At 40.1% G+C, this 16888-nt stretch overlaps 1 protein-coding gene across 7 annotated transcripts in view; it reads right to left on the reverse strand.

The window, feature by feature from the left end:
* The window catches only part of LOC139592762 (SAM and SH3 domain-containing protein 1-like), a 535591-nt gene that overhangs the window by 84438 nt on the left and 434265 nt on the right, over positions 1–16888 (reverse strand). For all 7 annotated transcript variants that reach the window (XM_071432988.1, XM_071433032.1, XM_071433024.1 and 4 more), the window contains exon 2: positions 13881–14009. In XM_071432988.1, the coding sequence (XP_071289089.1) occupies positions 13881–14009 (129 nt within the window). The remainder of the gene's footprint in view (positions 1–13880; positions 14010–16888) is intronic.

The raw sequence follows: 16888 nt of genomic DNA on the forward strand, positions 1-16888 counted from the left end.
CTCAGGTATTTTATCATCTATCTGCTCTGGGATAGAGGCTGACAAATCCAGCACTGGTGATCAAAGCCTTTCATCTGCCACTTAGCTGCCCTGACACAGCAGTGGAAATAAAAGTCTTATGCTCAAACGCAGAGATAAATAATCCACAACATTCCCCATTTGGAAAATACCTTGCCACTCAACATAACTGCATCTGTGCCTGCTTCTGTTGCCTGTTGCATCTGTGTTGATCTGAAGCTGCTGGTAAGACAAAGGGTACAAAGACTGATATGCTTGTGTTTCAAGAAATGTCTTGCTTTTGCATAACCCCTTTCTGCAGGCTTATAAATTCTTGCTCAAAAGAATTTCCAATGTTCTGAAGGTAATGAACAAGGATAAGAAACAGGTCTGACTTCTGTAAGCCTTGCTCACCTGTCCAGTCCTGACATGAGCAACAGCAAGTAAGACCAGGACAAGCAGTGTGATTAGTGCCAAATAAAGTTAATTTTCTTAGTACGATGCATAAGATGATTTTTTGTACACTCTTACTATAGATACTGAACTCTACCAAAGCCAGAGACATGGATCAATAGATTCCTTAAAAAATTCTAATAGGCTACTCTTAATAAAAGGAGCTATTAAAATTACATTAAATACTCATGGGTTGTACTTGTTCACAAGTAGTCATTTCGTTTTCATTCCACTGTTCAGACAGCTTAAAGAGCAAATAATTTAAGACACCCTTTTAGATTTCCAAATCTTCTTTGGTGTTTCTGTTTGGTGTGAACTGAAAAAAATGTGCCATTTCCCTCCAGTTAAAAAGGTGAGACAAAACACAGCTCATTTTGTATCATTCCATTTTGGGTGGGTTTGGGCTATGAATAATCTATGTGCTACAGGGTCAGCATTTCTGTGTTATAAATGCTACATTACGTAATGTATTACCATGACAGGATATGCATTTATATGGAAAAGGAAACAGATAAACACTGCCACCAAATTTTTAGGATTACACATTGACAAAATATCTATCCCTGGAAGTAAATGAAAGTTGCTAACTTTCAAGGTGTTTCTGAGGTAAGAGATCAATTACAAAGAATCACATTAGCAGTAGGAACTAGAATGGCACTGTCTAATGTATTAGATTAAATTCAGATTTTTTTTTCTTAAGATGGAAATTGTTAGGCTTCAGTTTGTGGCAAACTTGTGATCTCATACAGGAAATATTCCTGTTTTCAAGACTGATAGAGGATGACAAGGACTGTGGTCATAAAATGATAAAGGGAAATAGGTGTAACAAAAAATACAAGAAGATATGTCCCAGAGATCATGAAAAAGATGCAAGATCACTAGCTTTTTAAGAGAGTCCCTAAGTTTACAGGTAGAGATTTGAAAATTGCTGTGATCATCTCTAAAGAAAGCTTTCATACTTGAAGAGCTGCTACTGTGCAACCAAAAATAGCCTTTCAAAGGAATCATCTCACAGTATGTCAATGATAATGAATTATAAAACATTCTTCAGTGCTAGGAGGACCTCAAGATTCAACAGAGAAGAGTTAAAAAAGTCATTTATGTGAAAAGCTGAATGGAAACAACAGGTAATCTGCTATAAACCCAATGGTTATGTCTTGCCTTAACTATACCCCTTTTACTGTCAACAAAGGCCACTATAGAAAAATGCTTGGTTTAGAAATCTAAGTAGTTTCAATCAGAAGAATCTCAATGGATCACTAAGAAGAGAAAATCAATTGTGTTCCTACTATTTAGGGAAAACAATAATATTTCCTGTTGCATGTAGCATGGATATAGAGTGTTTCCCACCATACTTTGCTATGCTTCCCATGAAAGTGACTTTTGGAAAAATGCCCATCTCCAACTTCAGTGCAGACCTCCGATGTTCAGTATCACTCACTCAGATAAAACATCTTCCTGGCTTTCTTCTCCATTTGCTGACCGAACTATGGTCAGGAAGGTATTTCTATTTTTGTAATTTTAAAGAGCAGAAGAAATGCATTTAGGATGCAAACTCTAGGGATACTCATTTCCTTTCACTGCTCCAAATGAAGCTATAATAGAGTAGATACCTTCTGTATTCTTAGTTTTTTTCACTGAACTTCTGCAGTTCATTCTTAAACGTTAACAGTTTTAATTCCTTCTGTCATTTTGTGATGACAGAAGAGAATTGTGATGACAGAACAGCTGAACTAAGAGAGGGCTAACTTCAATTTTATTATTTTGCCCATAAGTGTTTTCAGGTGTATAAAACACTCAAAAAATCCCAACTGTCCAACCATGAGATGACTTTCTTTTTCAATTCTTTCATTTCTCTTTTCTCATTAGTTTCATCTTGGAGCTTACAAAGTTCCAGAGCAACCTATTGTAGTGGCAGTCAGAACTTTGACTGTGGCTCAACCACTTCTCCTACAGTACCTATAATGAAAAGGTCAAAACTGTTATTCCAAATCTCCTCCTTTGACCTTGTGCCTTATCAAAGCAAGCCTCATTATGGCCAGTGACCATGACAGATTGACAGAAAAAGAGTGCACTGGTGTGTGAACACATTTCTGCCAAGAACTGGCAACCATTCTAGCTCTAACTTTTAACAGCTTATAACATTTTTTTTGTGCCTTAAAATGACAAGTTGTGCTATGTAACTGTGGGGATTTTTTAATTGTTATTAATTATAAATTATGTTGCACTATTACAATATTCTAGTCCATGCAGACAGTTCAGGTCTCACATAAGCACAAATATCTTGCTGCCACAAGAGTGCATTACCTGTTCTTTACTCCACCTTAGTTTTCTAGTGACTTATTCACCCAGCCTTCTAACACTTCACTTCTTTCCCTTGTAAACAAGCAATGGCCAAATCTCCTTGTTTCCTCTTCTGTCACCTGAGAAATGCAGAGAGGTCCCAGCTCTTGGGGCACCTGCTCCTGATGCTCTCGGACTCCCTGCCCCACACTTTCTGCCCCAAAGTTGACGCTTCTTCCTTGAGCACACACCTGTGCCTCAAAAAACCCAACCAAAACCTACAGGAGTGGAAAAACTGAGCAAGAAGCTCTGAAGAAGGCAAGTCCAACTGCCAAAATTCACATTCACCTTTCCTTCCTCCTAATGTCCTTTCCTACTTTCAGACCAAAATTTCAGCTACAAAACTTGATGACTACTTAGCTTTTGTAGAAACTGTTTACCCTAGCCAAAATGTAAAACACTGAAAATAATGTATTTAATTTGTTTATCTACACGTTTTTAACAAAGTATGTTCCATGTCTAAATGCGCCTTGTCATTCAGTCATGGAAAGCTTTATGAAAAACTTCCATGTTACCAAATAAAAGTCTAGAGTTGATGCAATTCTTGGTGTTATTCCATTTCCACTGTTTAAAGAAAATTTGAAGAACATTAACATTTCTTAGCAAATTAAGATGACTGCTACATAACACCTGTATATATTTCAAGAGCAAATGTGAGTTTACAGGTACCACCTGCAATTCAATAGCCACAAGAAAATTAACCCACTAAGACTAAACATAACTCAGCTCAAAGGAGGAAAACCAAACAAAATTACCAAATCTGTCAAAACACTTATCCAGCCTAGCATTAAGCTAGTCTTGCTATTAACTTGAGAGGCTACTCAAAGAAAAAGAGATCACAGGAGATAACTTTTCTGCTATTGTCTGTCCTACAAACAAAACATTATCCAAACTAATTATGGAGTAAAAAATAGCAATCAAGAAAAATAAATTTGAATTTTGCTAGAGGGTCAGCGTCTTAGTTCCTTTTTAGACTATCATTCTGATGTGAAGTAACCAAAACATATAAAATAATTTAAAACATATAAATGTAATTATATTATTATTTATTTTATATAAAAATGTATAATATAAAAATAAAAAGGTGTCAAAAAACCTTGGGCTAAGATTCACATTCCTACTCCATTCCTGTATAACCATGTTTAAAATATCTGAATTTTTTAACCTGCAAGTGAAAAAGAAAAGATTCACAAACTTTGTGAAGATGCCTACCTGGAAGATGAGATGTTGCTCTTCCCATTGCTACACCAGGAACTGTTTACATATGTGAACAGGGTTGATTAACAGATAAGGTTAAGACAGAATATTAAATTGCAGAGTACTGTGCTTCAAGATAAGAGATAAGAGTTCAGATTTCCTCAGGCAGAGGGAAAAACCAAACTTTGTTTTTTTACAGCAGTGGATCAAACCACCACCTCCTACTACTTTGCACACCATGCCCTTCATTTCTCATGCTTTCCCACAGGTGCTCAAAATGAAATATCTCATTTAGGGTTTAATAAGAGCATTTTTTCCAGTCCTCACCAATTGACATTATGCCAGTGAAATTAACACACTGAAGAAATCAGGAGTCTCTTCCACAGCACCCCTTTGTTTCTGTTACCCCTGCCATACGTCAGATGATTATTTCAAGTACAGGCAGGATGGTAGGAATGAGAGATGGTGGCAGTCAGCTACTGACCAAGAGAGCTAGACTCTTCATCAGACCTCTACATGCCAGCTGCAAAGGGAAGCTGCCAGACCAGGAACAGTTTCTAAAGAGTGTGGCACAGTTTTGAAGTACATCCTGCTTTCCTGAAGTATGGTCTAATGGACTGGATTTGAGGCTTGAGCTGCAGGTCAGCCATGGCGTCTGTCACCTGCTGGCTTCAGTGCTTCACTGGCCAGGATTTGTTTACAGCTACACCACTGTGAATTATTAGGTTGTTCTGAGCTTACTATAAATTTCAGGTTACTCTGTTGTAAATTTAGCTACAGAGGAGGAATTAGGGAATTACACAGGTAAATCTTCATCAGCGGCTGAATCTCGGGGAGGCGAGGCCTAAATAAGGATAATGATCCTAAAATTACCAGCTTCAAAGGAAGCAACAAAGGCTAATTAATGTTTTTCAAGGGTTTTGAGGGTGGAAAGTGCTACACAAAGGAGAAATAAAACTATTTGGTGAGCTTCTGTGTGGGCTAGCAACTGAAGGCTCCAATTATGTATAGCTTTCAACAGTTAACCACATGAACAAAATAAAGCTACTCTGATGACTGACTTCCTTTTTACTTCTCATTTGTGTGACTTTTAGCACTTGGCATGTGCTTCAAAACTTTAAAATCTCTCTCTTTTGTCAAAATGGACTCCAGCTACAGCTTAATCTTTGCTCAGCTACCATGATCCTGAGATTAACTCCGTTGGTTAAAGCCTGGTGCCAAAAAAAAAAAAAACCTCACCAAGGTTGCGGGATCAATCCCTGTATGGACTGTGCACTTAAAAGTTGCACTTGATGATCCTTGTGGATCTCTTTCAACTCAGAAGACTGATTCTGTGATCTGTGGACACACCAAGACAGAAAGCTGTCAGAAGCCTGAATTGTGTGCCCCTGGGAAGGGAAGGGGAGATGGACTTCTTTCAAATACTGTTTATCAGCCTATTTTGTCTTAGAGAAAGCTTACAAATTCTGATTTTTCTTTTGCTATCTTTTTATCGTCTAATTTATCTGGATGAATAAAGCCTTATATGATGAAAAGCTTGTCTATTTTTCCACATCTATAAATACTGATTTATTATGATGCTATTCCTATCATCTTTACAGCCTTAAATGCACCAGGGTACACAATTCAACTGCCACTAGTTTCACATGAATTGTAAACCTAACAATTTTAACTGTGGTCTTATCAGGAACTTCAACAGCAACAGGCAAAAGACACTGACATAAAGTAAAAATTACCAGTCTGTGTTTCGTAACGAGCTTATGAATTCCAAATTTTGCTAATCATTTCAAGTCTTTCTTCTTTCATTAATTTCTAATCCATAACTGATTTTATTCATCATGGCCACAAGCAATGCAAGAAATTAATCCCTCTGATAAGGAACTGAAATGGAATTCTTTTGAACATATTACCTGTTCATTTTCATATGTATATTTTTACAGGATTATTGGCTTTCCCAAATCTATTTGCTTGAAGAACCAAAGAAGCCTTAGCATCAGGGAAAAACTGGATGTAGTAATCCCAGATTACTTTGTTCCCTTTTGTAAAATGAAGCTGCAATCTAAACCATTGGGGAAAACCTAAAAATATAAATCAAGAAGGATATGACATATGGAAGTTAGGAAGAGGGATTTCCAGCTGATAGCCGTTTCTTTTCATTATTTTGTGGAAAACAGATTGATCACTCAGCAAAGAAATCACGTCTCTTCAAACTGCTTGAGTTCTCCTTCAAACACAAAATTCACAGAGCATCTTGTTTGAAATGGAGCATTTCTCCGTGTGCTTCAGGCGACACTGCTGAAACAGGAAACCTACACAACACTCAGAGAAGATAAAGCATGGAAAGATCAAAGGAGAGTAGCTGTGGAGCATCAGAACCTACATCATGAAGAGCAGGGGCCAGGCCAGCAGAAGAGAAAAAAAAGGAACCAGTCCCTTTGAATTCACAGATGGAGGCCTGCCTTCCTCTGGGCTTCTTTTCTGGAAGAGTGTCCTCCTGCTGCAGAGAAACAGACATTCCAAAGCACATCCAGATGTGCACCAATACTCACGATGTGTTTCTCATTCTCCTCACAACATGCTCTTGATTTATTATTGATTAAGACCTGTTTGTTTTCCCTAATGACCTGCAAGGCTGTTACAGTTCTCACAAGCGAGATTTTTCAGCTAACCTCACGACATCCATCTTGAGCAGTATTCTTACTATTCCTCGAGGACATGCAGTGGTGTTTCCCTACTTGGGGTCTTAGAAGAGGCACAAGCAAGTGCTACAGTTAGTTGACATTTGAAGTTGCTGCCAGCTGTCTTCAACACACATAGATGGACTGGTCAGCAGTGGCTGGGGAACCACAGAAGGAGAGCACAGAGAGGCTGCCTGGGGAGTCAAGCTGACACTATGCAAAGACAAAGAAGAGTAATCTTAATAGAAAACATTACACCTTTTCGGTTCATTCCTCTGTTGGTTTAGCTGCTATCACATCACAAAAGTCTGACACTCTTCTAACACAGCCAATACACATTGCTGTCCTCCCAGAGTAATGCCACTCAGCTGGGTATCTTGGAAATCTAGTAATATCTGAATGACAAGTTGGGTTGCAGGGCTGCACATCACATAAACTGTTCACCACAGAGTTTAGGCAGGTTTGAGTTGATTTTGTTTGTTAGTTTTGTTTTTTCTGTTTTGTTTTTTTTTTCCCCTCAGAGATGCACCTTCTAAATGACAATTTAGTTTGCTCTCTTTTTAAACAATTGTATCCATTGCAATGAAATTTACCAGCATGATGCTGTACATTTCCAGTTTTGCTGTCACTTTTAAATTCTAAAGGGAGAAAGAAAAAAATAGATAAAGGGAGCTAAAGTTAGTCAATCAATTACTCCTTCCCTCTAGTCCTCAGGCTCCAATGAGATTAAATCAGAGTTAATACAAATCCAGTCTGTCAGTTCCACCAGATCTGTGCTGTTTCTGGCATAAAAGAAGAGCACAGTAAGAATATATTCAACTGATCTAAGATTCAATGTAAAATTCCTGCTGTATGCAAAGGGACAAGAAAATGATTACAAATGATGTTAGAAGATTAAGAATACCTAGACAGTTATAAAGCTAAAGAGAATTTCTCCCCTCCACAATTACCAGACTGCCAGAAGTCAGTTATCTTTTCTATTTATAACATAAATATTATTTTGTTTATAACAGTATTATGAGCTCAGAAAAAAACAAACAAAAACCAATTACCTTTGACAGCCTATTTTTCCTGTAACACTGACGTGATCAAAAATATTTCAGAAGACCAGAAGTGCTAAACAAAAGATCCTACTCCAAAAAAACAAGGGTCCTCCAAAAGTATGAAAGGAATATAAGGTCACCCAAATCATCACAGCTGCAAAGTCCACTGAGTCCCCAGCCTACCAATGAACAGATTTTGCCTAAGGGATTATTCATAAATGGCCTTCCAACAAAAACAGTGGTGAGGCTGCAGGAGGTCATTAGATTGCAGAAAGTGGAGAGATTTTTACTTAGTCTGCTAGTATTAAGTGAACTAAGAACAGTTTAAGAATGGTATTCACTTTGCTGCATATGGAACAAGCCTTGCTTTGTTTTCATGTTTAATGCTAGCTCTATATTTTAATGCCTTTGCTGCCTTCGTCTGTGATGAGACACTAAAAATAGCCTGTTCCAGAATTTCCATTGTGTCTACCTTTAAAAAGCTCCATTAATGAGGAAATGTCATTATGAATTTAAATTATAAATATAAGCCTAAAATACTGAGAGACTGAGACTGCACACACAGTAAATCTCCATTAATTATTTTCTAGGTGAATCTACTTTATGTAACTCATACTCAGGCCTAATCCTAGTTCAATCTGTACTGAGTAAAAATAAATTCACAATGATGCTTCAAGTCCACACCTTCTACTGCTACTTTTTCTTCTGCGTATCTGCCCCATAAGACCTGGAGACTTGCAAAAAATTACGAAATCTTATCTGTGTTCTCCAGTTTTTTTTTTTTTCTTTTTGTGCTGTAGATACCTTTTAAATTAAACTCAGATGTTGTTTATACTTTGGAGGGCCTCTTACAGCCAGCAAGACAAAACAAAACAGTGGAATCCTATTCCAGTGAGATGCAGAGGTGTCCTCTCAGGACTAATGATAACAGCAGCCAGTACTGAATTTGCAAAGCAGAGGTGATCATTTCATAGCAGGAATAAGCAGTCTATTCTAGGATCCTGAAATATTAATGTATGATGTGAAGAATAGCAGACATGACTAGTGTCAGCTATAGAGTAGACACAGGCACACTCCACAAACACATTCAGCATCCCAACTCCAGCTAACTGGTGGCTAACTCTCTTGAAGATTATTTAAATATACATCAATCACTGACTGCAACTGTTCTGGGTGTTTTAGTACATTTCAGCAAAGGCTGGCTAGTTTCACAAATAGCCTGATGATAATGCCAACCAGTAGTACTATAACAGACAAATGCAGCTCTAAAGAGGAAAAATCATTATTATTCTATCACTCAAATTACTAATTACTCTACTTTTGCTGCTTTTCCTCCCCTTTTTCTTGCTGTACATACCATTTATATGGGATGACATTACCTACATGGTGAACTCCATCTGTAAACAAACAACTGGATGTTGAGCATCTTATAAAACCATGCACAGACAAGACGTAGGAAGACTACATTGATGTTGGAAGTAGGACGAGAAACTTATGATGGTTTTATGTTATCTTCTATTTTCTGGCTTTGCCTGTGTACATGTGCAGGTATTGTAAAAACAGCCAGAATTAGGCAAGGTAATTTTTCCAAATGAATTCATTGTACTTTATCACAGTGTATAGAGAGATTTTGAACACTTCCTCTTCTACACATGAAATTAATTACATGAATGTGGGAAAAAAGTATTCTACTATACCATTTAGCTTTTCAGTGGCATTAATTTTAGATAATTTGCAAGACAAAAGATGGATGCAACTTGTCAGTGCCCCAACTGTAGCTGTCAGAGTCCATCAGAAAACCTCAAGCCATTCTTTGACTTCAGGCTCATCAGCTCCAATACAGAGCTCGCCAGCAGCAGTTGGCTGGCTGCTGTCAGTGATAGATGAGAACAGAATGCAGTTTGCTCTTTCATGGCTAAGTCAATGCTGTCCTGCCCTGCTGACAGGCAAGGCAAATCTGCTTTTGTCAGTAAGCCATGCAGGTATGACCCCAGAGACACAAAGGAAGCAGGTCATAGAATGGTTTGTGTTGAAACACATCTTGAAGATCATCTCATTCCAACCTCACTGCAATGGGATTGCTCAAAGCCCCATCTGACTTTGAACACTTCCAGGGATGGGGCACCCACAACTTCTCTGTTCCAGTATCTCACCCTTCACTACATGCCCTTGTAAAAAGTGCCTCTCCAGCTCTCTTGTAGCCCCCTTTAGCTACTGGAAGGCGGCAGTGAGGTCCCCGTGGAACCTTTTCTTCTCCAGGCTGAATGAACCTAGTTCCCGCGCATCTTTCCTGTGCTGGGGACTCCAGAACTGGATGCAGAGCAGAGTAGAAGGGAAGAATCACCTCCGTTGACCTCCTGGCCACACTCCTTTTGATGCAGTGCAGGGTCTGGTTGGCTTTCAGGGCTGTGAGCACACACTGCAAGTCATATCAAGTTTTTCATCCATCAACACCATTAAAACCTTATCCCCAGGGCTGCTCTTCATTCATTCTCCTCCCAGCCTGTACCTGTGCACAGGATTGCCCCAACACATTTGCTGGACCTTGCACTTGGTTTTTTTGAATATCATGAGGCTTCACAGGTCAATCTCTCAAGCCTGTCCAGGTAGCCCTGGATGGCATCCCTCTCCTCCAGTGTGCTGACCACTCCACTCATCAGCGAACTTGCTGAGGGTGCACTTGATCCCACTCTCCCTGTCACCAGCAAAGATGTTAAACAGCACCAATCCAAATACTGCTCTCTAAGAAACACCACTCATCACTGATCTCCATTTGGGTACTGAGCCACTGGAGTGTGGCCATCCAACCAGTTCCTTATACAACTGAGCAGTTCATCTGTCTAATTCATGTTTCTCCAATTTAAAGACAGGGATGTCATGTGAACAGTTAGAAAATACCATCCTCACAGAGTCACTTCTCTGGCCATAACTATATTTTAGCAGATGTCCACCTCAATATTACCAGATACATTCATTATGGGCCTGAAAATCCACTCTATCTACTCCACCTGCAGTTCTTCCTCAGCCAAAAGCCCACATGGTGTACAGGAATAGGCCAAATGCTAGGAAATGTGGGCAACTCCCATGCTGTTCACAAACATTAGTGTCCAAACCCAAGCACATTCTTCACTACAAAAACATAGGCAAAACTCCAAACACAGAAAGCACTTATCGTGTTTAGGGAGAACTAACAATCCTTGACAGCACTGCCATTTGGAAAAATATTCTGGGTTCAGCTCCATCTGCACCCACTGTTTTGTCACAAGATATGCTGCTTTCCCAAATAATTTTACCAAGTGATTTTTTTTTTAATTCAACTTCAGAGCAGGATATCTAGACTGAAATGGCCATGGTGTGATAGGAAAGGCTGGAGAGCTGATTAGAAAGTACAATGTACAATCAAGATATCAACACTTGCGCCCAAACAGCTTAAAATTATTTCAAAGGGTACAGAAGCAGAAATAAACAGTTCATATTTCTGTCCTTCCAGTGGACGTGCTACAAAGGGCAATCTGGGCGAGCCGGTGCTAAATACATGTTCCTGCCAAAGCTCTGCCAACTCAGGCATGTCTTTGTTATTGCACTGCTCCTCCTGACAGGGCCTCTCTGTGCAGGGTTTACAGGATGCTTTGACTCCTGGGGTGACCTGCTCTTTCTCTTTGTTCAGAGCATTCAGTAAAAGCAGTAACCTAACCTAACCTTTTATGTTTGTGCTAAGTAATTTTATGCACTCAATACTGCATTTTCATATGGATTCAGTAACCACCACTCCAGCAAACCCCTGAAAATCTGCACTAATACTGCATGCATGTCAGCTCTGCTATATTCACTTCGCTAAAGAGAGGGAGAAGACCTTTGGGGAGGGGAGGAAGAACTGATACACTGCCCACCTTCAGCTCCGGCACAACCCCACTGTTGGGAAGACAGGATGTAGTGACAGCACTGCTTTCTTCATCTGTGCTAGAAGAGCAATGTATGGCAGAGCAAGGTCAGCCTAGGCTAACAGACCCGCAGTACTGGTGCATAATAATTTTGGAGCTGCATATATTTGCTATCTGGTACATTTTTTTTCTTTGCTATCATAGCACATCTGGGATGGGCATTGGGCATTTACCCCAGCACTACTTCCCATTCACTATCCCCAAATGTCTGCCAATACACTGCCTTTCCTCAAGGTATATAGAGACAAAAAAACACCACAAGTTACTCACTCTTCTGCTCATCACACTAAAATCACATTCTAGTCTACATGGCTATTTCCCCCTCTCTGTGTAGCTAAGTCGAGCCTGCCTGTTCATTGATGAGAGCAAGATTCAGCTGCAGTCAGCACTGTTTGGATGCAGTTGTTGGGCAAGTGAGCTAATATCTATAGGCTCATATGTTATCAGCAGAATTGCTATCTTATGTCTAGAAAATGTATTATAGGAGTGACAGATGTAGCAAAAATGGAGCACTAATTTAATTTTCAATTGCATTGTCTTCTCTCTGACCTGGCAGTTCAAGAAGTCATCCCTGGACAACTAGAGTAAGCAAACTCAGTATCAGAGAGGCTGAAGAGGAATCTCCAGGCTCTTTTTCACACAGCCACTTTCTCTGACTACAGCTTCTCTAGAACAGAATGAATCACTTGATGGTCTGTCTTTGGTTAGCTCACATCTATTTAAACCAGCGTGAAGATCTGCACCTTTGATGTGAGCTAATTAAGCTCACATGGCTTTTTCCAGCCTGGCTTCTGCAGCTTCAGAAGTGAGGGGAGCCAAATTAGGCCCATCTGTCTATGAAGGGGTCCTCTCCCGCCATAAGGCACACTCCGTTACCCAGCACAGCTGCCTTCCAAGAGCACCAGGAAAGGGGGTTTCATTGCTGCCAACAGCTACCGAGAATACCAGGCCTGCCAGGAGTGGGGGTTTTCATGAGAATCCCAGTTCTGTGCCATCACTTCTCTGCACAGAAGCCTGAAGGGTCTGTCTACAAAAGAATTTCCTGCAATAGCTTTTTGTTTAACCCTTGGAACTTCTTGGCAGCAACAAATCTGCAAAAACATTTGCTTTTTTTTTTTCCTATGTAAAAATAAAGAAGAAACTAACAAACTTCAGTGGGGCAGATGATGACTCCCTGCCTTGATTCTGCTGCCACTAATTGTGTAACTGAAGTTTGTAGTCTCTACAAACTCTGGAAGCCTCTCAGTTGGTATCCTGGAATCCCAAAAAGAAAGAAAGTAGCCTTAAATAATCCACATCATCAGCTGCTACCAAGGCACTCTCAAGGACTTTTGCCGGAGCCCAGCAAGAACAATTGGGAGATTCAGCTCCAAACTGTCAGAAAACACAGTTTCAAGATGATCTACTGGTATCTGTGGGGAGGTTATCAAAAAGGCATGTTTCATGAGAACAACAGACAACAGGTATAAATTGCTATGGGGAGGATCTCACAACACATTATTTAAAAATAGAAGTTCGCTATGAAGATAGCAAAGCAGTATTAACAGGTTTCTCAGAGACGGTGCAGCATCTGCATCCCTGGAGGTCTTCAAACTCAATGAGATAAAGTCCTGAGCAACCTAGTTTGAATTCAGCGTTGACACTGCTTTGAGCTGAATGCTGGATTAGGGACCTCCTCACGTCCCATCCATCCTGAAAAGCTCTGTGACCCTGCATCACCTGCTACAGGTTCTATAATGTATAAAGTAATGGAAAGGAGTTGGCAGAACTGCCAGCTTACATTTGGGAGCCTGGAACCAGTATTTGCACCCTGGACTTCTGAGAAGCCCCTCTTTACACTTTGTACAGCACAACTGAAAACCTGCACAGTTTCACTGTGCTCACACTGGGATCATCTTGGAGCAAGGAAACAATGCTTTCATCAGACAGTGCCTTGCCTCTGAGAGTTGAGGACTGCAACCAAATGTATGCAAGGAAGAAGTACTCTAATTAAAGAAGAAATAAGAAATGCAGACTCCAAGGCTTAATGAATCATAAAAAATACCTAGAAAAAACCTAATCCGGCTAATTCCAAGTGTTTAATTGAGTTGGCTGAAACATTTGCATGTGTGAACACAACCACATACAGTTATTTCCCTGGGTAGAATTCTTCAAGCTGCAATATTGATTCTTCATCTGGAGCATGAATGGCAATTATTTGTTAATAAAGTTGTAACTGTTCTACATACCAAATCAAGGTCTTGGGAAACCCTCCTCTTGCGCAGTTCTTCCATCCTCTCACACACATCTGTGAAGCAGGTGTTATAGTAGTCTGCATACTGCTGTGCCAGATCATCAATATTTCCCAGTGACCCGTCCTACAGGGAAGACAAAGAAAACAGGTTCATCAATCTTAAAATTCTAATTTAAAGGTAGCACCACAATTATGAAGGAAACCCCTGTCCCTGCAGCACATCAGGCTCAGGTCATCCTCTCCATCCCTATCCCAGAGCACACTAACAGCAAGAACTGCTGCAAACTGGATAACCAGAACAGCTCCTCACAATCAGGGGGAACTTTGTTAATTCCCACAGAGAGAAAGAAGGCAAGGACAACAATGCAGTGGAACAACACATCCTCAGGCATTATCTGCCTCAATTCTCTCCCAGCAGCACACGGTTCTCCCAAGCAGTGGCTCAATCTTCCAAGAGCCAGTCATTACAAACATTTCACTGACGTAACCAAGAGTAGCCCCGCTTTGTGACAATGACTAACTGCAACTAAAAGATTTCTTACCAATACACCAAACCAGCCAGACTGCAAACAATGACACCCACAAAGACACTCTGCCACTTGGTCTTTTAAGATGTACTGGAGGCAGCAACATGGTTTGCTGAGTCCCAAATGTCTGCTTTGCATGTTAGGATTGCTACACTAATAAAACGGCAATAGCCAAAAACCTAATTGTAATAATCTGCTAATTACAGTCCAAATTCATACTTTAAAAATTATGAATTAAGAAAATAAGATCAAAACAATAAGAAAGCTGAATTTTAAGTGTTCTGAGAAACCTTTCTAAGCATCAGATATGTATGCTCCATCTGTAAAGTGAGGGGGTGGGCAGGTACAATATGCACACCCTTAAGATACATCCAAACGATGGGATGGAATAATCTTGTATCCCTACTTGTCTAACTTATGAAAGTTATGAAAGAGCATGTATATCACTGAAAGAGCATGTATATCACTGAGTGCATTCCTTAGAAGGTAACACAGATGAAAAGGATAGGCTTTCTATGCCTATCCTGAGAGAAGGACAAGAATACATTGCAGACTATTATTTTATTGCTGCTGTTAATATATGCACACATATAAACATAAAATTATATCTTGATTATTAACAAAAAGCTAAGCAAGAGAGAAATAATCTAAAAATAATTATGCTAATAATATACATAAATTGCAAAGTTGAGTTATAGCATATGAGCTAGGAGGAACTTTTAATTAGTAACCACACCTTAATGAAGCTACTGTTACTTGGAAATAAGCACGTGGTCCCACTCTCAGGGTTCTGGACTACACTGCAGAGGTAGGTTTGCTCTAATGAAGTATCACTTCCGGAGACATGGAAAAAACTTTCCAGTTTAAATCAAAGTGAAAGCCTATTAAATCTCAGTCTGTGAAAACTATTTTCTACTCTTAAAGTGTAATTCCACAGGTGGAACAATTATCTCCTGAAACTTTTGCAGATTTCCCCAGAAACTTTTGCAGAGCTCACATTCCTAAAATTTAGAACAGCATTTTCTCAACACTACTGTGTTCAGTACAGGTGGAAAACAATTTGAACGTCACTTGTTGGAGCAGCAGAAGCAAAATAACTACACTACATATATATCTACACTTTGTCCCCTGCCCCCATACCTACGTATTTTTTTACTGTAGTTCCTATCTCTCAACCTGCCAAAGATCTCACACAAGAGATGTTTCAAGCATTAAAAAATTGGGGTCCCTATACAAATACATTTCTGGGAACTTCAGACTTTCCAGAGCTTTGGACAAACAACTTCCTGCACTGCACACAACAGTGCTACCCCTGCCTTTCTACAGGAGCCACAGTGCTACCTACTCACAGCGGAAGCCTACACCTTCCTACAACCGCCTCCTTGACATCCATCACTTCTCAACAAGCTGGGGAGGAAACTTGGGACTCTTTGACTGTGCCACGAGTTCCACAAGTTTCCCTGTGCCACTGGACACTCCTCTGGTAGCTGAGGGTGTGCTTTCTGGTCCTACATTTAAACACTCAGTAGGAATAACCAGGAGTGCACTGCTGGGGAAAAAAATGAACACCAAACTGAAGAAGCAACCCCAAAACTTAACCTTCATTTGCTCACTTCTGTGGGCATTAAGGGAGCCTGTATGACTTCCAAAGAGACGATGTGACATCTGAATCCCAGCCATACAATCATAACAAACATCACTCTCAAGGTTTATCAAAAATTCTCACTTTGGAATATCTTCCCCAGCCAGAGTCTGTTTATTCTTTGATAAGCTTTGCCAGTTAAGAATATTCAAGTTGGAAAGAGTCATGATATAAGAGCAACACCAGGAAGCATCATCTTACTAGAACAACATGAAAACTGCGTATCAGTCCATCTCCTCTCACAATTCTGGAAATCATACATTCCATAAAGTTAACCTGCTCCAAAAATACCCACAATTTTCAAAGGTAATTCACAACTTTGAAATTACCTGAAATTCTCCAAATCCAATAATATCATGTGAACTTTAACTTAGCTGAGGGCCATTCAGAGCTGAGGATCTCAGCACGCTCCAGTGCTCCTCCCCACACCTCCTCAGACACGTGGTCATGGACCATTTGCAGGATAGCAATGGCACTGCCAGTGGATCAAACACAGCCAAACAAGTGCTCATTTTTTGCTTGTGCTGGCGTGCAGTTCACTGTGCTATTTTTAAAGGTAGCCTCCAAAAGACTGAAGGCCTCTGACTGTCCCTAGAACAAAATTAGCTCGATTGCAGCACCCCAATTAAAGCCTGCAGAAGGTGGGTGGCCCCACTGCCAGCAAGCACGTGGCTGCAAAGAAAGGCCTATTCACAAGTGACCAGTCCACCAGTGCCACCGTGTCCAGAGGAACAGAGCTGCGGGCATCACCCTGCCTGACTAACAGCAGGGATTGCTGGCAGTGCTCAGGGCTTGCATGAGGGAGGCTATGCTGCAAATGAAAACAAGCTTGAT

This window comes from Agelaius tricolor, unplaced genomic scaffold (genome assembly GCF_023055355.1).
Source record: "Agelaius tricolor isolate 1412-34295 unplaced genomic scaffold, bAgeTri1.0.p SCAF_1, whole genome shotgun sequence".
In the NCBI taxonomy this organism is placed as follows: Eukaryota; Metazoa; Chordata; class Aves; order Passeriformes; family Icteridae; genus Agelaius; species Agelaius tricolor.